The sequence below is a fragment of the Erythranthe guttata genome, chromosome 6 (genome assembly GCF_056151865.1).
Source record: "Erythranthe guttata isolate IM_541 chromosome 6, IM_541, whole genome shotgun sequence".
Classification (NCBI taxonomy): Eukaryota; Viridiplantae; Streptophyta; class Magnoliopsida; order Lamiales; family Phrymaceae; genus Erythranthe; species Erythranthe guttata.
In genome coordinates, this window is record NC_142538.1 from 7,309,928 (window position 1) to 7,336,126 (window position 26,199).

At 35.0% G+C, this 26,199-nt stretch overlaps 3 protein-coding genes across 8 annotated transcripts; 2 read left to right on the top strand and 1 right to left on the bottom strand.

The window, feature by feature from the left end:
- Positions 1 to 7,248: 7,248 nt before the first annotated feature.
- Positions 7,249 to 13,124, top strand: KT2 (potassium transporter 2). Of its 6 annotated transcripts, none has more exons than XM_088819764.1 (11): positions 7,519 to 7,929; positions 8,293 to 8,348; positions 8,608 to 8,668; positions 8,772 to 9,009; positions 9,138 to 9,383; positions 9,521 to 9,574; positions 10,172 to 10,432; positions 11,063 to 11,115; positions 11,240 to 11,357; positions 11,456 to 11,710; positions 11,794 to 13,124. In XM_088819764.1, the coding sequence occupies exons 3-11, from the start codon at positions 8,630 to 8,632 to the stop codon at positions 12,912 to 12,914; spliced, it is 2,385 nt and encodes a 794-aa protein (XP_088675890.1). In that variant the 5' UTR covers positions 7,519 to 7,929; positions 8,293 to 8,348; positions 8,608 to 8,629; the 3' UTR covers positions 12,915 to 13,124. The 6 variants fall into 6 exon arrangements, with proteins under 6 accessions (XP_012840009.2, XP_088675890.1, XP_088675892.1 ...); XM_088819765.1 differs by lacking the exon at positions 7,519 to 7,929 and adding an exon at positions 8,083 to 8,164; XM_012984555.2 differs by lacking the exon at positions 8,293 to 8,348 and having other exon boundaries at positions 7,249 to 7,929.
- A 3,778-nt stretch (positions 13,125 to 16,902) lies between these two features.
- On the top strand, positions 16,903 to 20,777 carry ETG1 (E2F target protein 1 (ETG1)). The gene is made up of 14 exons (XM_012984558.2): positions 16,903 to 17,200; positions 17,378 to 17,491; positions 17,616 to 17,726; positions 17,838 to 17,969; positions 18,133 to 18,177; positions 18,327 to 18,446; positions 18,534 to 18,692; positions 18,944 to 19,015; positions 19,157 to 19,270; positions 19,463 to 19,665; positions 19,752 to 19,887; positions 19,976 to 20,203; positions 20,357 to 20,424; positions 20,504 to 20,777. Exons 1-14 carry the CDS (start codon positions 17,033 to 17,035, stop codon positions 20,616 to 20,618), a joined length of 1,785 nt encoding a protein of 594 aa, XP_012840012.2. The 5' UTR covers positions 16,903 to 17,032; the 3' UTR covers positions 20,619 to 20,777.
- Positions 20,778 to 20,859: 82 nt separating this feature from the next.
- HEME2 (Uroporphyrinogen decarboxylase) lies at positions 20,860 to 24,159 on the bottom strand. The gene is made up of 6 exons (XM_012984559.2): positions 23,868 to 24,159; positions 23,269 to 23,390; positions 22,488 to 22,598; positions 22,183 to 22,371; positions 21,824 to 21,949; positions 20,860 to 21,518 (listed from the first exon to the last, which is right to left on the bottom strand). Exons 1-6 carry the CDS (start codon positions 23,965 to 23,967, stop codon positions 21,003 to 21,005), a joined length of 1,164 nt encoding a protein of 387 aa, XP_012840013.2. The 5' UTR covers positions 23,968 to 24,159; the 3' UTR covers positions 20,860 to 21,002.
- Between the last annotated feature and the right edge of the window lie 2,040 nt (positions 24,160 to 26,199).

Consider the following 26,199-nt stretch of genomic DNA (forward strand, 5'->3'; position numbering starts at 1 on the left):
CACCTCCATATTCATATAAATATATATGTGATTGGGTGCAAATTAATAATGTAAAACTACTCATTAGTGAATTTCACTGCGTGTAGCATAAGGGCTAATATTATTTGATGTATATGGACTTGGGTATTAGCATCTGTGAATCATATTGCATAAGAGTACAATAACAAGGTATTTAGTAATTTTATCGGATCTAGTTGAATAATGACTTAATCGCGGCTATGGTGGCACGAAATTGGAAGGGTGAATGTATTTCGTGGAGTGTGGAACGGATTATTGGACGGCCTACAGTTGTTGTTGGGGAAGCTCGTTCGGCCCAACGGGCACTTTCTATCTCGGTTTCAAAAGGTTGGTCTTCGTTGGTGCTTGAAGGAGACTCCAAACATCGTAATCGAGGCTTTGCTAAATGGGGAGATTTCTTTGCTTCCTTATGGGGCCGTATATTGACGATTGTATTTAGTTAGCTAGTTCTATGGATTCGTCCACTCTCACTTGTTACGAGGCAACGGCAATAGACTTGCACAAGGCTAATATGCCCGACCTTGTTTGTTGTGAGTAAAAAATAACCGGTACAAACTGCATTTTTGCACAAAACGAGTACAAACTGGAGAACATTCCATGGAATGTAGAAAAAATTGTTGAATTTGACACCATAAAGTTCACAAGTAAAAAGATTCATAGTTAGAGGAGTAATTGTAATTATCCAAATAATACTTTTTTTTTTCGTAATTTAACCTTACTTCATAGGTGATCGTAATTTACAGTAGTTATTATTATATTTTAAGTGCTCAAGAACGGCTGCTTACAAGTAGACCCATTAACGACAACAATGGGCAAAGTATATTGTCATTGGGGCCAGAAATTGGTCGTCTTATAAATATCAATAATTTAGTATGGGATGACTATCCAAAATGTTAGGTTCCCTACATAAAGCCTCTAATATAATTATTACTTTCTATTTTCTAATTAAGGTTTGTCTAATCGAAATCACTTTTAAAACTAAAATAGTTGGCGGTAATGTAGTACTATGACGTGAAATCAAGCCGATTCAAATGTAAAATTGGAAATAACTTGAAGAATAAGAACGGAACTTCGAACAAAATAAGAACTAGCGGTTCAGATCAATGATTGACCTCACATCCACTTAGAACAACAAGAACAAGTTTTATTGATCAATCAATGGAGTTCAAAATCGATTACGAGATCACACACACACAAACTCGCATTAAACCACTCTCGAAGAAATTTCACAGAAAATTCTAACTTTGTTGATCAAGTGCAAATCAAGCACAGTTTCTATGAGGTGTTTACAATGCGCATCTCTCTCTCTCTCACTAAACGGACTAGCTAAGAATCCACTTATATACATCTCGGAAGCGGCCAAAGCCAAGCTCTTCTCCGCGTGTTGCATACCACCGGAAGTTAGTTAGAATAACTAATAACTCCTCTTCAGTTAGTTAGTTTCCCTGCACCATTGTGCAATTCCAGAAGTGTCTTGCTCAACTTGTCCACTCGGCTTTCTTCATCCAATCAGATCGTCTCCTAATTGCTCCGTTGACACTCCATCAATCATTTAACCATAGTTAACATACTTCTTTTAGAAGCGTTAGCTCACGACAATTACAGCTTCCAGCCAATAACAATAAAGCATTATTACATTAAAAAAAAATAATTACTTTCAATCCCCCAACAACTAGCTGAATACGACCTCGTCGTTGGTCCGGTAGGTTTAACATAGAAAATTAGAAAGGTAAAAATCCGAGCAAGGTATCAAAAAATCGGGTTGAACTGGTTGAATTTGGTAAAAAAATGGATTGAACCGGGTACAAGATCGGGTTTGACCTGCAAATAGATTTTGTGTTGTTACATAATAATATTTTATTTTTTATTTTCTTTATGCTTAAATATATTACTTAATGATTGAAACTTCTTTGAAATGCTCATTTTAACTAGATATGTCACTTTTAAAATTATTTCTAAATGATTCAAGATAAATCATAATAAAAACTCAATTGAATCAGTTGAGTCGATTTACCTGTAACCCAACTGTCTATATAATTTTATGTTAGGTCCAATTTTGAAGATAGTGAATATATTTGTCAAAGCTCTAAAATAAAATAATATTTATGTTAAATTATTGTGAGTTGTACCAAATTTGACAACTCTGTCACTACGTCCCCATTAAAATGGGAAATCCAGTCACGTGAGAGGGGAAAAAGTTCAAATGTATTGACAAGGTAGTGGACACATTTTGTAGGTGTTATATATGATAAAATACATTTGTATTTCTTTTCATCTTTGATTTACATACGATTATATATATATATATATATATATATATATATATATATATATATATATATATATATATATATATATATATATATATATATTGTGCAAAAAAAAAACATAGTTTATACATATATATGATATAATATTATTCAATTAAAATTTATCGGGTGCATTATAAAAGAAACACGATCACAACATAATATAATTGAAAAGCTCCACTTAGCGACGTTGACAAGAGGATTCGGATTTGGATTAATTGACACAGACTCACTTGCTCCAAATCATCCCTTGCAGAACTTAATCATCCAATTTTTTTTTTTTTTTTTTTTTTTTAATTTAAGTAATTTAATAGTTAAATTACATAGTCAAAACTCTTGATTTGGTATCATCCAATTAAAGTTTTTTAATATAAACTTTCGCAAAAAGAAAAAAAAAAATAGTTCAACAAGCCTAGAATCCTGCAGCAAATCTCTCTCATCATATTATCCCCCAATAGATTGGTCCAAATTTTAATTAAATAAATGAAATTATAAAGACAAAACGGAATATCATTAATTACACTAATATAAGTAGGTGGAGCCCCGTTATTCCCTATTTTCTCGGTAAGAAACGCACATCTGTCGGTTTAATTTCACCCGCAAATCCTGGAATTTCGAATCCCCCGACACGATTATCTTATTTTCTCCGAAAATGAAAAAAAAAACATAAAAAAAATAATAAAAAAAAAAAACATAAAAAAAATAATAAAAAAAAAAAAAAATTAAAAAATAACAAAAAAAAAAAAAAAATGAAAAAAGAATTGCAGTCACCGAGACATGTATTGCAAATAGCACATGGTTTTGTGCAGTTGTGCTATCTTCAATTTAATGTTGGATTTCCCTCAAATAAAGGATAAAGCAAAACAAGGGACAGATGATTAATTGTGGGTTGTGCTCTGCATTTATGTTCTTAAGCTGTTATGGAGATGGATAGGATATTAGGATGTACTAATAATACCATTAATTATTACATTAATTATTCATTATTGCTAATTCAAGTCCTCCATAAATATCTTTTTGGGCTTATAGTTAAAGTTTTCTAGCTAAGGTTGTTCGAGGGATGGCACTAGATTTGAGTTAGGCAAATTTTAGATCTTGAACTAAAACCGTTTGGTTGAGTTAAATGTAAATTTATATTTAAAAAAATATATTATATGTATGGTTTAGTGTTGATAACTTTAGTCTTGAATAGCTTAGAGTACAAGTGTGTCTAGAAGGATTTGGAGGTGATTCAAGTTAGGGATGGAAATCGGATATATATGGATGAATTAGTAATTCTGAAAAAAAATGATCTTTTTTTTTTGCTAAGTGCAAAACCAATTCTAAATTCCATTTCTGAACTGTTTTGAAATTTCTGAATTTGGAATGAAGAAATTCTTTACAAAGACATTTTTGGATCAGAATCGGCGGTTTCAGAAAACTCCAATTTATAATCACTTAAAATATAAAGTACTAAATAATATTGATATTACAAGTGTATTTTTTGGAAGGGCGAATTGCAAAAAAATCCAGGACAAGAGCATGAGGGGTAGTTTAGGAAAAAAACATGGGATGTGTTTATTTGCGAAACTGTTTTTAGTTTGGACATATATGCATTTAACTCCCCCTCCTTGTGCAATTTGCCCATTTTGAAAATTGCAATTCTCCCATAAAAGAAATTCGGAAAAAATAGAAATTCGGGTAGTCGAAGATTTCATCACTTTGTAATTGTAAATGGTACACATTCATGTATTAAAAAAAATTAAAAAATATATATTGATTAGTGGAATATATATATAAAGTTACAAAAGTACCCTTCCCGTAAGTTGTTTGTATGTTTGCAGCCGCTGTGATTTATAACTTTCATTCGATTTTTCAAAGATATTGTATCAAAGTGTAAATTACTCGATTAGAAAAAGGACAAAGTTCACTTTGCACCCCTGAATTATGGGGTGTGTTGCAAATACACTCCTCAATTGCGAGACGTACCAAATACCTTCTCATGTTCGATTCCATTTGAATATGACATCACTTATTGACTTTCTTGTTGTGTTTTTTTTTTGCCATTTTTATCCATATTGTGTAAGGATTCAAAGCTTTATAATGCAGTATTTTATTACCTTTATCTTTCCTCATTTTTTCTTTTGAAATTATTTCATTTTTTTTTTTTTTTTGTCTTAACTTTACTATGATGTCAAGCTCTAGTTATTATCATGAGCTCAATTTTATATAGCAATCCTTGCCAAAGGCACAAAACACACTAACAATTGAATATTTAATTTCTTTAATTGAACCAAGTATCTCAAAATAGGAGATTAAATCAAGGTAAACATATCATTCAATGTAAGTCAAATCCCCAATATATTCAAACTCCGTAAATATGTCTCCATAATGAATTTTAATTACATAGAAAATGATCTGGAATTATAACCTACAAAAATAAATATGCTCAACCTAATTAAATATTAAAATAAGCTAAAAAAATGCTTAAATATTCATCCAATTATTGTTTGCAAGATGAGTTACGTTGGAAAAAAAAATTAAGAAGATAGTTAATTTGTATTTTTATTTGGCTGAAATATTATTAAGTACTAAAATTCACATATATTTTCAATAGATTAAAGGTGGTGTAAGGTTGTAATTGCTCGAGAAAATATTACAAAATTAATGTATTTACATTTTTGTAAGTTTGACCAAAAAGTAAATGGTGGTAGTACGTTTCGCAATTGAGAGGTTTGTATGCGACACAATCTATAATTCAGAGGTGCAAAGTGAACTTTGCTCTAAAAAATGTAATTTACATAAAAAATAATAAAAAAAATGGTTAATAAGCTATAGACCCATAGGTGGAAACATAATTAGATGTAGAATACAACTCTAATATTTTTTTTCTAAAATCTCTTTTTAAAAAATAAACATGACTCACATTCTTCATTTTTTTCATCCATGACTTACCCTTAACCTAAATTCATAAACTCTAGAATCACGTCTCTCTCTCTCTCTCTCGTTGAGGGGCGGTTGCTATGGCGCAACTATGGTGGCGACTAGGGTTAATTCGGTGGGCGGCTAAAATTTAGTAGATAGAGTTTGGGGCGCGACAATGGAATTGTTAGTTTTTAGGTTTCGGCGACAACTGGAATTTGTTGGTTGTTATGGTTTGATGGCGGCTGAATATGTTGATTGCTTGGGTTTGGCGGCGGTTGGAAGATGTTGGATGTTAGGGTTTGGCGGCGATTGGTAGTTGTTGGGTGATATGATTCGTAATAGTACACCATAATATTTTTACAATTTGCTTTATTTTTTATAAAAATAAAAAAAAATATGTTTTTTTCATAGTTTTCAATATAATGTTCAAAATAAGAAAAAAAAAATTATGTTGTTTATAATAATATTAAAAATAAAATCAAAAGATAATAATAAAATCTGTAAAAGTAAAATAATATAAAATATGTTAGATGGAAAATGAAGATATTAAATGTATAATAAACAATTATAAAACAGTTTGAATTACTCACTGCAGATTTTGAATTTGTGAGTTAATGGATATTTTTAGAATGGATTTAATAAAGGGGGAAAATACAGTTTTCACCCTTAAACCATAAGGTCTGTTACAAACACCTCTTAAACAATAAAATGTAATAAAATGATCCCTCCGCTTACAATCTCCGCTAGTCCACTTAGCTTAGACGCAAACCGCTGCTCTGATTCGTGCAGGCTTCTATTGCTTTCTGAATCGGCTGATTTAATTGGAAATTTTGGATTTCGATTTGAAGAAGATGATACAGCAGGGACTCTGAGGTCATAGAAGTGGAGGCGAAAGTGGCGAGATTGAAGAAGAGCTTGATGTTGGGATCATCAAAGAATAGATTGACATAAAAGTGGAGTAAACTGCAAAAACTACCCCTGTATAATCTCGAAATAGCAAAAACCCCCCTGTGATAAATAAACTAGCAAAAACCTCCCCTGTGAAATTATTTAAATAGCAAAAACCCCCCTATGGAACTATTTGAGGGTTGACTTGATATAAAAAGACACAAATACCCCTGGAGTCTTGCAATTAATAAATTCTTATATTTTATAAATATTTTAATTATTTCATTTAAAAAATAATCAATTTAGTTGTTTACTATTTTTTTAATTTCTAAACAAACAAATTAAAAAGAATAAATATACATATAATATGTATATATATAAATACATTTTGAGGGACAATTTTGTCATTTCAAGTCTAAAAAATCAGCTAGGGGGGATTCTGCCTTTGACTAAATTTCACAGGGGGGTTTTTGCTAGTTTATTTATCACAGGGGGGTTTTCGCTATTTCAAGATAACACAGGGGTAGTATTTGCAGTTTACTCCATAAAAGTGGGTGCGGTGATGGCGATGAGAGATGACGACGGCAAAATGCTTGTAGTGGCGGTGAATCATTATGCTCAAGATTTAATTTCCGAAGAAGGTGTGTTTACTATGGTTGTACTCAAAGTTACAACCCGCAAGTGTGAACATATTTTAATGAGTAAATGTATTAATATACTAACGACGTTAATTTGTTTCACAGTTGACTGAAAATAGTTAGGGCCATTTTGTTACGTTTTATAATTGAAGCAGATATTTGTGAAAGACACTATAGTTCAATGGTATAAACTGTATTTTGTGCTCTAATAAATAACGTGAAATAAATATTTAATTAAACTTGTCATCTAGTTCTAATAAATTTTGCCAATTCGAAGCATCCCTTCAAGTTGAGAATAGGAAGATATCCCCACCCAACAATAGTTATGGCGTTTAAATCTTTGTTGAGAGAAGGGTCCCTCTACATTTAAATCCAGTCCCATCAAATCATTACTCAAAATTCACTAACCCATTTATCCATATTAATCTCATATCTATCAACAACATCCATCCACCAAGAAAGACTGTTTTTTTTCTTTCAAGAATACCATGTTTCAGATTTTTTTACAAGAAAAAGAAAAGAACGAAGTCATTTTGCAACATGTGTAAACGTTTAGCCCGTGACCGCCAATGAACATAAACGAATTAAAGAAAAACAAAAGAAAAAGAAAAAGAAAAAGAAAAACAAAGAAGTGTTTGAAATATTTCACAGTCGTCTGTTAATGTACTAATTGAGAGGGTGGGGGGTCCATGTGCTGGTCACGTGGTGGCGGTGCTGCTGCTCACAAAGAAGATATTATATATATATATTTATTTATGTTTATATATATCTACTTTGGAGAACAAAATCATCACCGCTGTTTAATTATGCTTTTTTTATCTGATTTGATTCTATAATTTATTACTCCCCTTTTGAACTTGAGAAAGAGAGAAAAAAAAAAAGGAGAGGTAAAAAAGAGATGATATTGTTACAACTTTTGAGCTTTTGATTGGATTAATGTAGAAAAAATAAAAAGGGTTTATATTATTTTATTCATTTAGGACAACCCAATTGCCCAAAGGGCACTTTCTCTTTTACCACACTGTCTTAATATTATATTTAGTAGTGCGTGTTTCTTGAAATATAGTTTTTTTTCTTTCTTCTGGGTTTCTCTTTCACCAAGTGTTGGTTTTATTACATTCTTCTCATTCTTCGAGCTTTGTTTGGAATTTTGTCTTCTTGGTTTTTGTCAGGTAAAAAAACGTTTCTTTAATAATAATAATAATACTACTAGTCTATATCTATATGTGTATGTATAGGTGTGGTTTGTAGAGAGTGAGGGAGGGTGGGTAATGGTATGGTCCCTTATAATTCTTCTGCCTTTATTCTCGTGGGGGCTCAATTTCGTGTGACTGATTTTGTTATACTGTCGTTAAATCATGTGATTTTGGCCTCCTCTCTATGCACACTTTCTACATTCTCTTCTTTGTAATAAATAAATCTTGTGTTTTTTTTTTTTTTTTTTTTTTTTTTTTACCATTCTTTTATCTGAATTAGGCTAGAGTTTGTGGGGGGTAATTTGGTTATATTATTTGTTTGGTTCTTGCTTATTTTAGGGGCCAACAGTGAGTGTGTAAGGAGGCTTCTGGGCTTTTCATAAGATAGAATTCTTGTAGGTTCTTTCTTTCTCTCTCTATATTTTTCCTCTCTCTCCTCTTTTTTTTTTTTTTTTTTTTTTATTTTCTTGAATTGAGAAACAAATGGCAGAAAAGTAAAATGCTGTAAGGGCATGGTGTTGCCACATGGGTTTATGTTTGGTGCTTGTTATTTATTTTTTGGTTTGAAAAAGATTGGATTTTTATGAGTAATTTGGCTTACATCATTTTTTCCTCTGAGCTAATAAAGCTGTAATTTATGGTATATTGCTTCAGTGAGAAAGAATCTGTACCTACTATGGATCTTGGCTGTGGAAACTGCTGGAGAGATTCAAAGGTTCGATCTTTTTTTCCTCCGATTTCTAAAATCGAATAGAAATTAACGAAATTCATTCTCGGTCATATTTCGATTTCGATTTTGATTTTTTTTTTTTTTGCAGAGAAAAGATTCTTGGAAAACAACTATGCTGTTAGCATACCAGAGCCTCGGTGTAGTGTACGGTGATCTCAGCATTTCGCCTCTCTATGTGTACAAGAGCACGTTCGCCGAAGACATTCATCACTCCGAAACAAACGAAGAAATCTTCGGTGTACTTTCCTTCGTTTTTTGGACACTAACTTTAGTCCCACTCTTCAAATACGTTTTCGTAGTCCTTCGAGCAGATGACAATGGAGAGGGTAAACAATAACCGACTTTTATAATCAATCCATTAATTAATTAATTAATTAATAATGTGTCTCGATGGTGATTAAATAATAACCAAATTAGTCGCGTAAGTAATTATAAAAGTCGATTATTTTTGCAGGTGGTACTTTTGCTCTGTATTCGTTAATATGCAGGCATGCGAAAGTTAGCCTTCTACCAAATCGACAAGTTGCAGATGAAGCTCTTTCCACTTATAAAATGGAGCAGCCTCCACACACGAAGAATAGCTCGAGGCTTAAATCGGTGCTCGAAAATCACAAATCGTTGCACACTGCATTATTGATTTTGGTTTTGTTGGGCACTTGTATGGTTATTGGAGATGGTCTACTCACTCCGGCAATATCTGGTGAAAAACATTATTTGTTATATAGTTTTTATTATATTTTTTTTTCGGATTTTATAATTTATTATTATTATTATTATCGAAGTTTGGTGATGTAGTAATAAATAATATGCTAAATATGTTTGTTACGTGATGTGCAGTTTTTTCTGCGGTTTCTGGACTTGAGTTATCCATGTCGAAAGAGCACCACCAATGTAAGCTTCTCTCTTTACATAATAATACTTTCTTATTATCGAAATCAATTTCGAGGATTTCTAATTGGGGACTTCTTTCTTTAATTTTCCTCTTCTTAGACTATAGATTATGTTACCTATGGTAATAAAATTAAATATAACCAATATAAAAATTATTCCGAACCTTCAAGTTGACATGATGATATGAAGATGGATAGTATAATGTGTATTAAATGCATTAATTGTGACATCAATCACATTTTACCTTATTAACCATGATTAATCCATATTTGAACTTAGTAATAGGGGTATAATAGGCATTACAATAAAATTAAGAAAAATAAAAATTCGTACTTTTATAGGTAGGAGGGTATATAGGAGATTAGACTAAGCTTTAATATTTCCGAACATGCTTCTAGAAGGTGTAGAATGTTCTTTGATTATTTTGTGTTAAGAATTATTTTGATTATTTTGTGTTTATATTTCCGAACGAGCAAACTAGACTATTTCGCGTTTAAGAATTTCGACCTAATTATTCCTTTGATTATTGAAAAAAAAACCTTTACTTACGGATAAGTTGTATCTATTTACATTAGGACTCGTTTTATGAATGTGCAGATGCAATGGTCCCGATAACATGCTTTATATTAGTGTGCCTATTTGCCTTGCAACACTACGGGACCCACCGAGTGGGTTTCTTCTTTGCGCCGATAGTGTTGGTTTGGTTGTTATGCATAAGCGCACTCGGCTTGTACAATATATTCTATTGGAATCCGCACGTTTATCAAGCTCTTTCCCCAACTTACATGATCAAGTTTCTCAAGAAAACCGGAAAAGGCGGATGGATGTCTCTTGGTGGTATTCTTTTGTGCATCACAGGTATATTTGTTTGGGTTAATTGCATTCAGCACCCCCTATGTTTATTCTAATTGTTAAAAAAACCCCATAATGCAACTTTTTTTTTGCAAACCACCCTTAAAATTTAAAAATGAGTGCAAATTTAGACCGAATGGCCTGTTTTAATAGGAACATCGGATGGCATAGGATGACTGAGACGTGGATAGTTTAAATAGAAATATAATCAGGATTTTAATAATTGGAAAAGAAAAAAAAACCAGCATAACCCGTAACCCCTCTATCCCTAATTACAATTATAATTAGCGTGATTTATTAAGAGTTAAGACTTAAGAGACATGTCAAAAAATTAGTGGAATCCGATTTATGTTAAATATCGGCTGATCCGCTCAGAATTTAATATCTTTAAAAATATCACCATTTAAGGAAATGTGTGCTGAAAAAATGTGTTATAGAGAGATTTTTGCTAATATTAATATCACGGGGACTTTGTTATATAACACCCGGGTACTTAATGAAATAAACTCCAAATTCTTTCATAGCTAAGATCGATATACATATATATGTAATAAATTATACATGTATCTAGAAATTTTCATTTGCTTCTTGCATTAGAAATACATACATTGAATTCACTCGATTTTTGTGTTGCAGGATCTGAAGCAATGTTTGCTGATCTCGGCCATTTTTCGTATGCAGCAATCCAGGTAAAAGACCTCTTTTCGAATAAAACGGTCAAATCCAAAATGCAAACGTGTATCTATAATATATATTTGTGTTCGGAATATTTTTTTCGTAATGGACTTTCATTTTATTTTAATTGTGGTGCAGATAGCTTTCACCTTTTTGGTATATCCAGCCCTAACTTTGGCATACATGGGTCAAGCGGCTTACTTATCGAAGCACCATCATACAATTCACAGTATCGGCTTTTACGTATCGGTTCCAGGTACGAGAGAGTACTACTATACATACAGTAAATTATGTGTAGATACATAGTAATATTTTTGAATTCTTATTTTGTTATTATTTACGTTCCGTAAACAGAGAGCGTAAGGTGGCCGGTACTAACGGTAGCGATACTAGCGTCGGTCGTGGGCAGTCAAGCAATCATTAGCGGAACATTCTCGATAATCAACCAGAGCCAATCGCTCGGTTGTTTTCCGAGGGTCAAAGTCGTTCACACCTCCGAAAAAATACACGGTCAGATTTACATACCCGAGATCAATTGGATGCTCATGATCCTCTGCATCGCTGTCACTATCGGATTCCGTGACATCAAACACATGGGCAACGCATCCGGTACATTTTAACACTACCCCACGAAAAAAATAAAGTTTCCAATAATCGAAAAATTATTTCAATTTTTCTTTTTTTTTTTGTAGGATTGGCCGTAATGGCGGTGATGCTCGTGACGACTTGCTTGACATCACTAGTAATCATCCTGTGTTGGCACAAACCTCCACTCGTCGCGTTGGCCTTTCTCCTCTTCTTCGGATCCATTGAATTGTTGTACTTTTCCGCCTCACTAATTAAGTTTCTAGAAGGCGCGTGGCTACCGATACTACTAGCCCTCTTCCTCGTCACCGTCATGTTCGTTTGGCACTACGCTACGGTGAAAAAGTACGAATACGACCTCCACAACAAGGTGTCTTTAGAATGGCTATTAGCCCTAGGCCCTAGCTTAGGCATAGCTAGGGTTCCGGGAATCGGCCTCGTTTTCACCGATCTCACCTCGGGCATTCCCGCCAATTTCTCCCGCTTCGTCACCAATCTACCCGCCTTCCATAGAATCCTCGTATTCGTCTGTATAAAATCGGTCCCCGTTCCGTTCGTGCCGTCGGCCGAGCGGTACCTGGTGGGCCGCGTGGGCCCCGCGGCCCACCGCTCGTACCGGTGCATCGTCCGGTACGGGTACCGCGACGTCCACCAGGACGTCGACTCCTTCGAGTCCGAGCTCGTCTCCCGCCTCACCGACTTCATCCGCTACGACTGGCACAAGGAGGCGCGCGGCGGCAGCGGGGCCCACGACCAGGACGGTGTGTCCCACTCCGGTGCCTCATCGTCGTCGGGCGAGTGCCGATTGGCCGTGATAGGGACCGTGTCGTTCTCCGGCGCGCCGGCGTTCGAGATAGAGGACAGCGTGGGGCCCGCGAGCGTCTCCGTCGATTTTCCGACGGTGGACAGCATGGCCGACGTGATCGAGGTGGTGGGCCCCACGGAGAGGAGGGTGAGGTTCGAGGTGGGGCCCACGGAGATGGGGTCGTCGGAGATGGAATTCATGCTGAGGGAGGAGCTGCAGGATCTGCACGAGGCGCAGCAGGCGGGGACCGCGTTCATAATGGGGCACTCGCACGTGCGGGCGAAGCAAGGCTCGTCGGTGATGAAGAGGCTAGCGATCAATTTGGGGTATAACTTCCTTAGGAGGAACTGCAGGGGAGCTGACGTGTCACTCAAGGTTCCTCCGGCCTCTCTGCTTGAGGTTGGCATGGTTTATATTGTGTAAGAAAATATTAAATATGAATATGAGTTATGACCACTAACTGTTTATTATTATTATTATTAGTACAGTTGTTGTTGTATGTAAAAGTGGAAATGTGAATGTGTGGGGAAAGCTGATTTTTCCAAGTTTTACTGAGGAAAGTTGTTGCTTCATCCTGTCATGTCTTGTAAATCTGAAATACTCTGTTTTTGTGCAATTAATTTTGTCTTCTGACTTTTGTTCTAATTTTTTAAAATGTTTATTGATCTAATTCTTTTTACATCGTAATTATTTTAAGGATTAATATGCTAGGGGTTTCTCAAACAAAATATAATTTGAGGTGAGATACAACCTCAACTATTTTTTAAAATAAATTCATATTTTAAAACATAACAATATCGTTCACATCCCTATTCTGTAATTCTAATCTGTCATTATACCCTAAATATATCTTCTATCTTCACGTTTTTTCCTCATATTTGTTTATCTTCTTTGTTCTCTCTCTCGGACCGCTCCACACTTATTCTTTCTTTCCTGAGGGCCCTGCTACATCGAGTTAGAGAAGTGATGGCCAACGACAGTCGATGTTAAAGCAACGCTAGTGGTGGTCCGGATATGGTGGGAGTGGCTATGGTGATGGCTGCAGTGGTTGATGTTAAGTGTATATTTTTACACTTAATCATATCTTTTAATTGGAGCTTTTGGTGTATTTTATTGATAATTGGTGCTTAAAGAGTTGATTTATTGTGTTTTAGGTACAAATTGAAGAATTGGATAAATAGAGGGTCAAAACTGTAATTTAGGAGAAATATGGCGAAAAGTGAAGAAGTCAAAAAATTGAAGAATAAGAGCCCAGACGCCCGTCCGAATATTTTTAAAGGAAGAATTAAGACGGCCGTCTGGAATTTGAACTGTCCGAGATGGCGTATAGGCACAATAAATGAATTCTAATTGCACAAGGAAACTGTTTTTTTCTCCAAATTTTCCATCCTATATAAGACCAATTCAAACACACAATTGGGGGATCAATCTTTTTACGCAATTTCAAGAGCAAAGAAGCAATAACGAAGACGACTCCAAGCATAGATTTATCGTCTATGATTTATTTTACTTGCGTTTTTACTTTAATCATGAGTAGCTAAATCTTTTATTTATAGGATTTTATTTCGAACCCTATGTGGGATTTATGAACCCAATGCTATGATTTTATGCAAATTTTAATTCCAAATTATTTCTTCTACTTGTTTTATTAAGTTCATGAAAATGACCACTTTATGTGCTTTTATGTTATTGTTAATCGCAAGAATCGGAAGATCGGGTTAATAAGTAGAACTGTGGTAGAAGAGCCTTTGTGGTATTAAGATAGGAATATAGTTAATCTCTTAGGTACCCATTATTGAGATTTGTGGTTAATGTTGTGTTCTAGAATTAATTGCGCCGGAATATAGTAACTGAATCTAGAATATTAGAATCGTAATACACGCGGAAGCGGGTTATGATTAATTTAACATCTCAGGTTAATAATCTGAATTAATTGCTTGGGCAATGTTTGAAAGCGCTTTAGAACTTATTTTGATTTCATTTTGAGGAAATATGTTTTGGGTGAAGAATTTGAGAATGAAAGTAATGTTTGTTTATATTTTGGAAGGAGACAAAATATATTGTAGCAGTCACATCATGTTTAAATGTGTTAGAAAAAAGTATTTTAGAAGAAGAAAATTGAAAGATGAAGTGACATTTCTTTGTTGTTTAGTGAAGACATTTTTTAATGTAGCAATCAAATCATTTTACTGTAGGAGTCACATCATATCTGAAGGAGAGAGAAACTTTTGAGATTGTTTTGAGAAAATTATTTGAGAAGTGTAATAAATATAATTTTGTTTTGGGGAATCAACGAAAATAAAATGAAAACACTACCAAACATTGCCTTGCTTTCTCTGATTAAATCTTCGTTTTTAACTGATTTCTTGCTCTTGTCCTTTTAATTTGCTTTAATTGCTTTAGTTTAATTTAATATAATTGTTCATATTTCAACTGTGTATGGTGGGCTTGATAATAATTGGTGGTATTAACGTAATATATTATATATACGCTAATAGGTAGGATTTAGTGTCTAGAATTAAATAGTTATATATTCTCTGTGGGATCGATACTTGGACTTAAAAATCCACTTTATTACTTGTACGATACTTGCACTTGCGTGTAGGTATTAAAACCAACAGTCGCAGTTATGGAAGGATGATTATGGCGGTAACAAAAGTTGTGGCTATAGGAGTGGGCTATTGATTGAATAAAGTGGTAGGAAGTCAGATCGGTGATGGGAGGCTATTCCTTCAACCTAGGGTTCTCAAATGGCTAGGGTTTGGTGGGCATTTATGATTGGTGTAGAGTTTAGTGGCGACTCGTAATTATTGGCTGCTAGGGTTCGACGACGGCTGTGAGTTGTTAGCTGTTAGGGATTGACAACGACTGTGAGTAGTTAGCTGCTAGGGTTCGGAATAGTATACTAAAGTACACCATGGTCTGCTATAGTGTAATGTGCTACTATATATGCGTCTGAGGGTGTGCGACATGACGTGAGATTCAAGTTGTAGATGCAAGGGACGATAGCACTATGGATGACTTCATTTTACCCGACATAAAGTAAAATAAAAATAATTCAAAAAAATATTTAATTAAATTAAAAAAAATATATTTTTTCGTAATTTTTAATATTATGTAGAAATAAAAGTAAAATATCTTTTTATAATAGTGTAAAAAAATGCTCAAATGAAAAAAAAAAGAAAAAAAAAATCAGTTAGTGTAATATAAGATAAAGGGCAAATGACCAATGTTGTTAGAACCGAACCAAACCGACCTGTCGCACTGGTTCGACCATGAACTGGCGGAGGCGGTATGACGTGACCTCTAAAATTGAAAAAAATGAAAATTAGGTCAAATGACCAAAATTTGATTCGACAAGGTAAAATTCGAGAATCGGCGAATCGGTTGAGTCAATTTTTTTGCCAGAACATCTCAAACCGCTATTGAGTTGGTTATTTGTGGTTATATTTGAGCGAACCTTCACGGATTTAGTTGTGGGTGGCCGGATCTAGTCATGAGTGATCGAATAGGGGTGACCGATTGTTAGATTTAGAGAATAAAGAACGGAAAACTATAAAGTGTAAGTAAAAAAAATATAGTAAAAAATGGAGTGAGGTAGGCAAAAGTGAAAGGGACTTGATATTCCTGGTAGGATTTTTACGAATATGGGTTTACAATAATTCACTCTCCACCTCTCTTTCTCTCTAGAAAAAAATCCTCTCAAACTTTTATATTAGTAATCGTCCCGAAACCCATCTTATCGTTGCAATTTAGAAAGAAAAATGAGTGCATCAGATGAGAATCAAGATACACAATCCAATGAGGTAAAATTTTCATTTTTGTTCTATAAGTTGGGAAAAATGGCCCACGACCAATATGGGTGCTGGAAAATAATTTTCACGCCCAAATTGGATGAGTAGCTGCATCGAACGAAGTAGTAGCATCACCGAACAAAGTAGCAGCAACACCAGTCAAAGCAGTCGGGGTGCAGGATCGGCATTGCCATCATCATTGCCATCTAATCTAAAATTTGGCACCGGATAAACATAGGCCCTGGAATCCTACATGTGCATCATCATTTCCTCATCATGCGAAGGATCCACCTGTGCCTCTGACTCCACCAATCGCAAACTGCGTTCGCCCCGCCGTGTAGATCCAGTAACCTTACGCTTGTGTAGATCCAGTAACCTTACGCTTGTGTATCATATCCTCTCGTTGTACAGTAATCACTTGTTTACGGCAAATCCATCTGGCGCGAATAAAAGATCATTTATACACACAATCACACTGCACACACCTAAATATATGGGCTGGCAGTATTTCGTATTATGTAAAGCCCAATCCACAAAAATATCCAAAAGCCCAATTCATCAATAGAAAATGGCGGGAACATGACCTGGACTTGGCGGGAAAAACCCACCGCCGTTATTCAGCGCGGGAAAATCACCCAACCCCCATATATTTATCATTCACTGGAGAAAGAGAAACTAAGAACAGAAATCGATTGCCTGAATTTGAAAGGAGAAAGAGAAACTAAGAACAGAAATCGAATATCAACAATGGTGGGGTTGCCGTACGATTGCCTAGCGAACCCACTCGGAGCCGTCCGGTTGACATTCGAGAAGGCGGTGGGGGCGGGCTCCGACCCGGCGGCGCTTGACGGCAAGGACTGGGGCACCGCCGATCTCTTCCGTCAGTTTCTCTTTGACGACGGCGCCCTCTCTCAGGTTTGTCTTTTCCCGTACATTTTCTTCATTTTATTGTAATTGTTCTGCCATTAGGAAAAAAAAGCCCTAGATTGCTTATTTTCTCCATTTGCTATTAGTTTTATACAGTAATCGCTTATTTTAATCCGAATTGAAATTTTGACAGATGTCTATTGTTTGTATTATTTCTGTAATTAGGTTCCAATTCTTAATTCATCGACCATCAAACGTGTTCAACCGAACACACTTGTTCGATTTCGGGGTATGATTCAAGACATGCTGGGGAATGAATTCTATGTTGGTGCATATAAGGTTTGTTTGGTCTATTTTTCTTGTTCTCTTATAAGATAGTTGGTTAATCATCATTCGTTTGCGAAATCATGCTTCCGCATAATGCGAAAATAAAATAAAATAAAAATTCAATTTCATGGTGTAGGATGATGGATGCAAGTGGAGGACTAATAAATTTGCTGATGCTTCTCCATGTCCGGTGGACGCTTCGAGCGATAGTCGAATTTGGGAGCGGCAATTGCTTTATTGTGTTCCGGTGGGTTCTCGTTTTTATTGTTCACTCATATTGGCTTGGTTCGACCACTATTGCGTTATTTTGCGTGTCAATTTTGGATTCCCTAACAATGCTTTGACTTTCTTGATTTAGGTACCTGGACAAAATTCGTGGGTTGAATCTTCTCACGAATCTATAAAAAATCCGTATACTGAATCTATATCTCCACCGAGGGAGAAGCGTCCAAGAGAGGATGATTCAACCACGACTGATGTTGATATGGTGGTATGTATAAACATATTTGTTGGATAAAGCACTGAATTGAATCGGTGAAATGCTTGGACTTGATTCTTCTTGTTTATTTCCGTATTTCGTATATAATCGAGGCTTGAATAATTGCACGTCAAGTTGCTGTTTTTTAATGTTGACCAACCAAATATATTGGCAGGAGTCGGGCCATGTACCTGAGGATTCTCCAAATGTTAAAAAGATGGTAAGTAAAAAAGCAACTTTATCGATTGTTAGTTTTGCATTCTGATTTTATACATGTATCTAACGTATGCTTGAGTATAGATATGATGATGTTCATCGTATTCGTAAGTTACAGAATCCTAATTATCTGCTTATTTTTTTATCCATTAGCGTGAGGATGGAAGGTCCCTCGAGCCTTTGGATTTGCAGATGATTGGAACTGAAGGAAAATCGTCTAATTTGAGTTTGCTTCCCGACGTTGAAAGAAATTCTTTTCCCTGTCTAGTGAAGGTGAATTCATCAGTTTGTAATCTAAAGGCTTCGTGATAATGTAACTAATAGTTAACCATTTTCTATTTCGATGTTGAAATTCTGCAGATATACGACTCTCCAGAATCCAGCTTGAAGCTAAATGATGTGTTTGAGTTCATCGGTATATTCAGTTTTGATACTGACCTTACTGTAGATAGAGATAATACCGATGAACTTGAAGAAGGCTTCTGTGAAGATGCATTAGTTTATCTGCCTCCTGCAAAGGTCAGTCTTATTATCTCTCTTGTTATTTCATAATAATTCCTGCATAGTTTGTGTTCATCAATGTCAATGTTCTTGCATCAAACATTATTTATAATTTACTTTTGCGTAGTTTTCCGGTCACCTCTGTAATTAGTTATCTGCTTCGCCTGTTTACTTAGTCAATCACTCGGAAAAAAAGATATTAAGGTGTAGCTACCAGTTTTGAACGACAAATATTAAATAAAAGTTTACGTATTTTTTTTTAATATCAGGTGCCTCGGCTGCACTGTATTGTACACCGGAAGATTGGCGTTAATGATTTTCTGTCGAGTCCCTGCCTGGAGGTGAGTTTTCCAATCTTGAACTTGGTCGATTCCCCTGTCAGTTGTGAATTATATAATCAAAATACGGCATACTGATCTCTATCTTTCTTAATGATAACCAATTTTGGCCGACTTAGATTTTGTTTTTAAACGATATTGCAGTTAACCCCCTCTGCAATAAGAGAAGTGAGGGAAGCTCTTCTTGGAAATCTTACAGCTGTTCTCGGAAATGACAGGGTGGCAGCACAGTATGTGTTATTACACCTATTATCCAGGGTATCAGATCTCACTCCTGCCCTTTTACGGAATCTTGTTTTGTACTGAGCACGAGATATATGATCCGTGATATTGTATATTTGCATTTTCCTTGGAATTTTATTTTCAGAAAATCAACATGACGTGTTCTTGTAAATTATCTTATTTGTTTTCTTGGATATTAACCGGGCATAAATCACTACATACGTGCAGGTGCATGCACGAGTAGATTCAATTGCTGTGGGGAAGCTATCACTAAATCTCACCTCTTTCAACAAAGAAAGCATATCTGTTTTTGCGAACCGAATTAAACTTGCAGTAGAGAACATTCTACCTTTCACCGAATGCTTACCTCTTACAGTAGATTATCTCAACACCGTTTCCCTTGCCCCAAAGAAGGACTACACTACAAACAGGTGATTAGGGGATGAACTTTCACGGCTCCTCATCTATAATATTATAACCGACATGATAATGAAATACCCGGTACTTTTTTTTACAGGCTGGCATCTGGGTTCTTGCAGTTAGCCGAAGGCTCGCACGTAACCATCGACGAGACCACGTTACAAAGTGGGACACTCAACTCTACAGGGGTTGAAAACGTACGAGTATTGAAAAACATGATGCAGACACAAAAGGTCCAATCTTGTAAACCGTGCTTTTGTGAAATGGTTTTTACCAAAAGTTCGTTTCCACTTAACCGTACTTTTTTGTCCATTTTCACAGGTTGAGTATGATTTCACGTACTATAAAATGGAGATGGCTGCAGATGTACAAGTGCTGATCCTTTCTGAAGGGAAATCAAATATACTGCCTGCTGATCTGGTTGTACCTTTCCGCCCATCTGCAGTGGACCCCGCTTTGGGAGTGAATGGAGAAATGCTGAAAGCTTGGAGGTGGTATTTGGCTATTATGAAATCACTACCACATGCGATTGAGCCACATATGCAGAAGGTTCGTATTAAATCTAACTCCATGTTGTCTTTACTTTAATTAGAAGACGTTTATTCGAAGACTAGGCTCCTTTAATTATCAAAAAAAGAAGACTAGGCTCCTTAATATTTCAACCAGCACAAGAGAATTTGATGATCGTGTGATATGTGACAGGTGGTTGAAGATGATTTAGTTGCAGCTAGGCAAGCCGACAGAAGCTTAGGCAGCCAAGAATTTAGCAGGTAAACATGAGGGCCCTGTGTAAATTGGATAATTAAATTGTGTTTATTGAGAAAAAAAAATGATAATTGGCTTTTACAGATGGCTTACGATGGGTCGACTAATGTCGATTAGTTTTGGTGAAACGAGCTTGTCAATGGAACACTGGCAGATGGTCAAAGAGCTCGAGACACTGCGCAAGGAGAGATCGACTTAAGTATCTATAAATCTTTTAGAAGCAGAAGTTGACGACAACTGCGTTTTTATTACGTTGTATGTAAATTCTTGTATAATCGTGTTTTGTGGAAATGGTGTGAAACAAGATGATGAGCAACTGGTGTTGGAATACTATTTATGTTCTTTTCTCTTCAAATAATTTTTATCTAGTGTTTTCTGTGTGTGTGTGTGTCTGCATTATTTCAAACAAGAGAAGAATGAATAAATCATTCTACAAGAAATAAAGTAAAAATGTTATCTTCAAGCTCACATCTAGTACAATAAAACAGCAGGCTGAAGAATCGATAAATTAATACTACAGAAAATCTGGTCAAATATCTATCATCCTTATTACAAAAAAAAAAACCCCTCGGAAATTCACATTCTAATATCTAAGCCCTTTAGCAACCTCAAAGAAATGAGCAACATTTTCTTCGGGCGTACCGACCTTAATCCCATGTCCAAGATTCAAAATGTGCTTCCCTCTCCCAGCTTTTCTAACAGTATCCTTAATCCTTGCAGTAATAAACTCTTTCGAACCGAAAAGAACACCGGGGTCCACATTCCCCTGCACTGCCACGTCAGCGCCCAAACGCTTTCTCCCTTCAGCCATATCCACCGTCCAATCCAAGCTCACCACATCAACCCCAGTCAACGGTAGCCTCTCGATTAACCCACCGGACCCACTTGCGTAAAGAATTAATGGTAGATTTGGATGCGTCTTTTTCACTGTGTCCACTATTTGTTTCAAGTAAGGAAGACTGAACTCTTCAAAATCGACGGGGCTGAGTTCCGTTGCCCACGAGTCGAATATCTGGACCGCTTGAGCTCCTTTGTCTGCTTGGTATTGTATATATTTCGCCATTGATGTTGCGAATTTTTGAAGTAGCGCGTGAAGGATCTGAAGGAGCAGTGTAACAAAATGATATTTTTTAAGCATTGAAAGATTTATTCAGAAAGTTTTTTAAAGAAATCATTCTATAACGAATTTCAGATCATTAGCTCTCAATTTAAAATAGTTTTTTGAGTTGTCACAGTGAATTTGAATTTTGAAATCCACTTTATACGGAGTCATTTGAAATCCTTTCCCCTAAATTCTCTCATCAGATCCAAATCCTCCAATCAAAATCCAATCTTGGTGTTTACTTAAGAAAGTCCACTGTTCAAAATAAATGCCGAGCTTTGTAAGGTAGCAGTAAAAGTTACCTTAGGCTCTGAGAAAGCGAGTTTCTTTATTTTCGTGAAGTTCTTGGAGGAACCTCCTTCAACCACATAAGATGCTAGGGTGAAAGGTGCCCCAACAAAACCCAGTACTGCTGCTTCATTGTTTACCTGACGAGGATTAATTAAAAACAAAAAGGTGTTAATATAACAAAAGGAATGAAGCTGTCATGACAGAATAATAAGTAAAATACATAATTCGCTCTTTTGTTTTCGCATCTCAAGATCTATTAAAATCCTCACAGGATCAAAAAACACTTCTTCTAAAGTATTTGTGCTGATTTGTCTGAATTATTGCATAGTGTAAACTAAAGTTGAGGACAAGAAATGTACTAAGAACATACCTCCTTGCGCAAGATTGTTAAAGCTTCCCCAACGTACGGAACAAACTCGTCGGGATTGAATTCTATCACTTTCGCCACATCAGCATCCGTGCGTATCGGATCGAATATTATAGGACCCTGACCTTTGACAATGTCAAAAGGTATGTTCATTCCAGTCAAAGGTGTAAGAATATCAGAGAATAAGATGACCTGCAAAAGTTGCAACGGTAAATATATTCAGATCAATTAATTGTTGGAATGAAGTTTTTTCAGCTTATGAAACAATGGGGGTGAAGAGGGCTAAAAAGAGAGATTTCCCATTTTACCCCATCAGGTTTGAACACTTTCCAGGGCTGAAGAGAGATTTCCACCACAAGGTCGACATTTTCTGATCTTTCACGAAAGGATGGATGCTTTTCGCAGAGTGTTTGGTAAGTCTGTTAAACAGATCCAGGTTTAGTATAACATGGAAGGAATAATCAAACAAGAACGTAAATAGATGAACAACTAAGTTTCTGGCTAACGGCGAAAAAAACAACTGGAACCGTAAAAATTGCATTGTGCAAGACTAACTAAAGTGATTCCATTAACAGTTGCCACATCCGCTGATTTTGTAGGTCAAATAATAGTAATGTGTAAATGCAATTAATAAGATTTTTCATTAACTAAATTATTTATAAATGGATACTGCGGCCCAGTTTTTTAAAGCAGCTCGAGCAATAAAACTTGAACTTGGAAATATACGAAAATCATTAATATACAGAAGGGGCATACATACTAACATCGACATATTTTCTACCACGTGCGACCTTTTAGTATTTTTCCATTTTTTTCGTGGACAAGGTAACTTTTTCTACAGTCACCGTGATAGACAAATGCCACGTCAGATTATCCTAAGCGGCATTTACTTACGAAAACAAGTAGTATAAATCTTTTACAATGGGGATAAAACCCCTTGTTGAGTTGAATTGACAATGCTACTAAAACGAAGGAACATTAGACAATTAAAAAATAAATAAAAAAACGGATACTTATTTTTTTTTTTCCGATCAAGAAATGTAGTTTTGAAAGAATAAGGAGTTTGATTATGTTGTGGTGTAAACCTGCCTTCATGTACCTCCCAGCTTGCCTCATAAGCCAAACCGGGGGTCTGTCTACTTCTTTCCCTCGTACTGCATTTAGCAGCAACGGCTCTGTTGCATTTACAGCTTTTGGCTCCGCAACAGCTCCTACACAATTATGCACACATGTTATTAAAACGTAAGCTTGATCGTTAACGGAAGCTATTTTATATAATTAAACAACGATTTTTCGTAAGATTTAAATTTAAACGGTGAAGGAACGAAAATCGTGAACATATTATAATGCATTCCTGCTAATTAGGGTTCCACACAGTTGTTTCCAATAAACAAACAATATAAAACTACTGATTATCAGTAATCAAATCATTTCCATTCGAATTCAGATTTTCAACTGAAGAAAAATAAAATAAAAAAACGAAACGAACAATTATCACTGGGTCATGAAATTTGTTCTACAGCGAACAAAAGTGAAAAACCTAATCAGAAACAGAACCAATTTGGGGGGTGGGGGCTTCATCAAAATATCATTTCGCACGCACAAACACGAATTGCGTCATCATAAAATGAAGAAAAGGTAGCAATATTTGACATCAAATCCATCCAAAAAGGAATAGAGTAGTGTACCTCCAACAGAGCAAACGAATTTGGGCTTGTAATTGGGGGGAGAAGTCAAATTCAATTTAGCAGAGATTGATGAAACTGAGCTGCTGTAAATGCAAGCCATATTTCCTCTCGAAGATTAAAATGGAAATTCAGCCTCAAGAATTAAGAAGGTCTGCTGCAGAAAGACATGATGAAGAAGAAGAAGAAGAAGAAGATAAGGGGATGATGAAATTGAAATCTGGAAATCTAATCTGATTCCAGTTGACGTGTTGTGGGACCCATCTTTTTCCATGACATTTTCTACTTTATTTATTTATTTTTAATAATGTGATTTTATACATCTCTCCTAGACATGACCATCTGTTCTGTTATAATCGGAACCAGAACCGAACTGGGGTCAACGATTTTTGAACCGCATCAGAGCCGGAACCAAGAAATTCGGTTTGGTTCCGATTCCCCATTTTCGGAACCGTGAATCGACGGTTAGAACCGTTCGAACGTTTTTTTTTTTTTTTAAAACAAAGAAAAACAGAAAATATTAATTTAAGTATTTAAGTATTTTCCAATGGTCAAATTAAAATAAACAATTTTTTTTAAGTATTTTTAGAAAAACATTATGTTTTAAAAAAATAAGTTTTTTTAATTATTATTTCCACTTTTAACAAAATTAACTATTTTTATAAGTTTTTCTTTAAGTATTTTTTAAGTTAAATATATTAAAAAAAATTATTATTAAAACTCGCCCGGTTCTACTGGTTCTAACCGGGAATCGTAAAGAACCTAAAGAATCGGAAACATTTGGTTCGCTTCTAATTGGAGAGTTTGCGGCGGACAAAAGAAATTTATTTGGAAAAAATCATAAGTTTGTTTTAAATTTAAAAAAAAAAAAAACTGGTTATTTTTTTCAATTTATTCTCAAAGTTTGACCAATCCGCCACAAATCGCATCACCATGGAAAAACCGAATTGTCAAACTGCCACACCAAAATCGTAAAGATTTACGTCAACCACGCATAGGCAGCTGTCGTGACCGATATTTAAAAACACTGTTTTTAACTATCATGCCAATATTTTATGTATTATTTAATTGACAAACTTTCGATACAATCTCTAACGATACATACTTATACAAATAATAAAAGAAATAAAATGAGATGAACCTAAATAAATTGCAATTGTAATATACTTGAAGAAAAAGTAATTCTCACAAAGTTTAACAAATAGTCCGTGGCTACTGACAGTACTAGTTCCATTAAATGCAAGATTAAACAAAAAATCAATGTACAAGTACTATAATACCCTACTTGTTAAAAATAAAATAAAAAATCAAAATAACGCAATACCATAACCTAAAAAATACATAAAATATAGCACAAAACCACAAGACCAAGTTTTCATCCATCTTCCAAAACTTACAAAAAATCTTTCTTATTCCCTCTTTCATAAACCTACAAAACTTAAACTTTCAAACTTTCAAAACCCTCAAAACTCAACAAACCCTAACAAACCTCAACTTTCCACTGTTTTAAATGCAAAATTCTAAGGTGGAAGAACCTACAAAGGTAGGCATTTATGTGTTTCAATAGCCAGGTTACTATTTTTGAAAAAAAAATTCTGCACAAACACGCTTTGACATTTACATGTCGAATTTTGCCTCCTAAATTCGACGCCTAGATGTCGAAATAGGCCTGTTCCCCAAAACTCGACATTCAGATGTCGAATTTTCCCCCCAAAATTTGACGCTTAGATGAAATGTATTTTTAATTTTGTATTTTGTAGTTTCAAAAGAAACTTATTTTTAAGCAAATTATTTAAAAGGGGAAGTAGGGGAGGGGAACTTGAACTAGACATGGCCATGGGCCAGTTCGGGCCAGTTCACGATTCACTTTTTTAGGAACCAGAACCGACCTGTACAACATATGGTTCGCCGGGCCGGCCCAGCCCGGAAATATATATATATATATATATATATATATATATATATATATATATATATATATATATATATATATATATACTTGATGGATAAATAAATTAATATTTTTAAAATAAAAAAAAAAAACAAAAGGAAATAAATGGAAGGACTTGAAGTTAATTTTATAGGAAAAAATGGAGGGAGGAGGAGGGGGAGCGTGGAACTTAGGTAAGACTAGGTATCAATTCTTCTAATAAGAGTTATCCTATTGGCAATGGTATGTACTTATTCTCTTAACGATGTTTGGTTGGTTGGTTGGTTTAATTTATTAATTTTTTATTTATTTTTTATCAAAAGGATTGACTAATACAAAAAATATAACAAGCTTTGATTGGTTGGTTGGTTTAATTTATTTATTTTTTATTTTACTTTTTATCAA

What these genes read in the sequence shown, in the direction of transcription:
- HEME2 (XM_012984559.2), bottom strand. Translation starts at nt 23,967, where the DNA reads ATGGCTTGCATTTACAGCAGCTCAGTTTCATCAATCTCTGCTAAATTG. An exon ending in ATTCGTTTGCTCTGTTGGAG is followed by an intron (nt 23,391 to 23,867) that starts GTACACTACTCT and finishes ATAATTGTGTAG; the next exon opens with GAGCTGTTGCGGAGCCAAAA. An exon ending in TAACAATCTTGCGCAAGGAG is followed by an intron (nt 21,950 to 22,182) that starts GTATGTTCTTAG and finishes AATCCTCGTCAG; the next exon opens with GTAAACAATGAAGCAGCAGT.
- ETG1 (XM_012984558.2), top strand. Translation starts at nt 17,033, where the DNA reads ATGGTGGGGTTGCCGTACGATTGCCTAGCGAACCCACTCGGAGCCGTC. An exon ending in AATTGCTTTATTGTGTTCCG is followed by an intron (nt 17,727 to 17,837) that starts GTGGGTTCTCGT and finishes TTCTTGATTTAG; the next exon opens with GTACCTGGACAAAATTCGTG. An exon ending in TTTATCTGCCTCCTGCAAAG is followed by an intron (nt 18,693 to 18,943) that starts GTCAGTCTTATT and finishes TTTTAATATCAG; the next exon opens with GTGCCTCGGCTGCACTGTAT.
- KT2 (XM_012984554.2), top strand. Translation starts at nt 8,591, where the DNA reads ATGGTATATTGCTTCAGTGAGAAAGAATCTGTACCTACTATGGATCTT. An exon ending in AGCAGATGACAATGGAGAGG is followed by an intron (nt 9,010 to 9,137) that starts GTAAACAATAAC and finishes TTATTTTTGCAG; the next exon opens with GTGGTACTTTTGCTCTGTAT. An exon ending in TATTCTTTTGTGCATCACAG is followed by an intron (nt 10,433 to 11,062) that starts GTATATTTGTTT and finishes TTTGTGTTGCAG; the next exon opens with GATCTGAAGCAATGTTTGCT.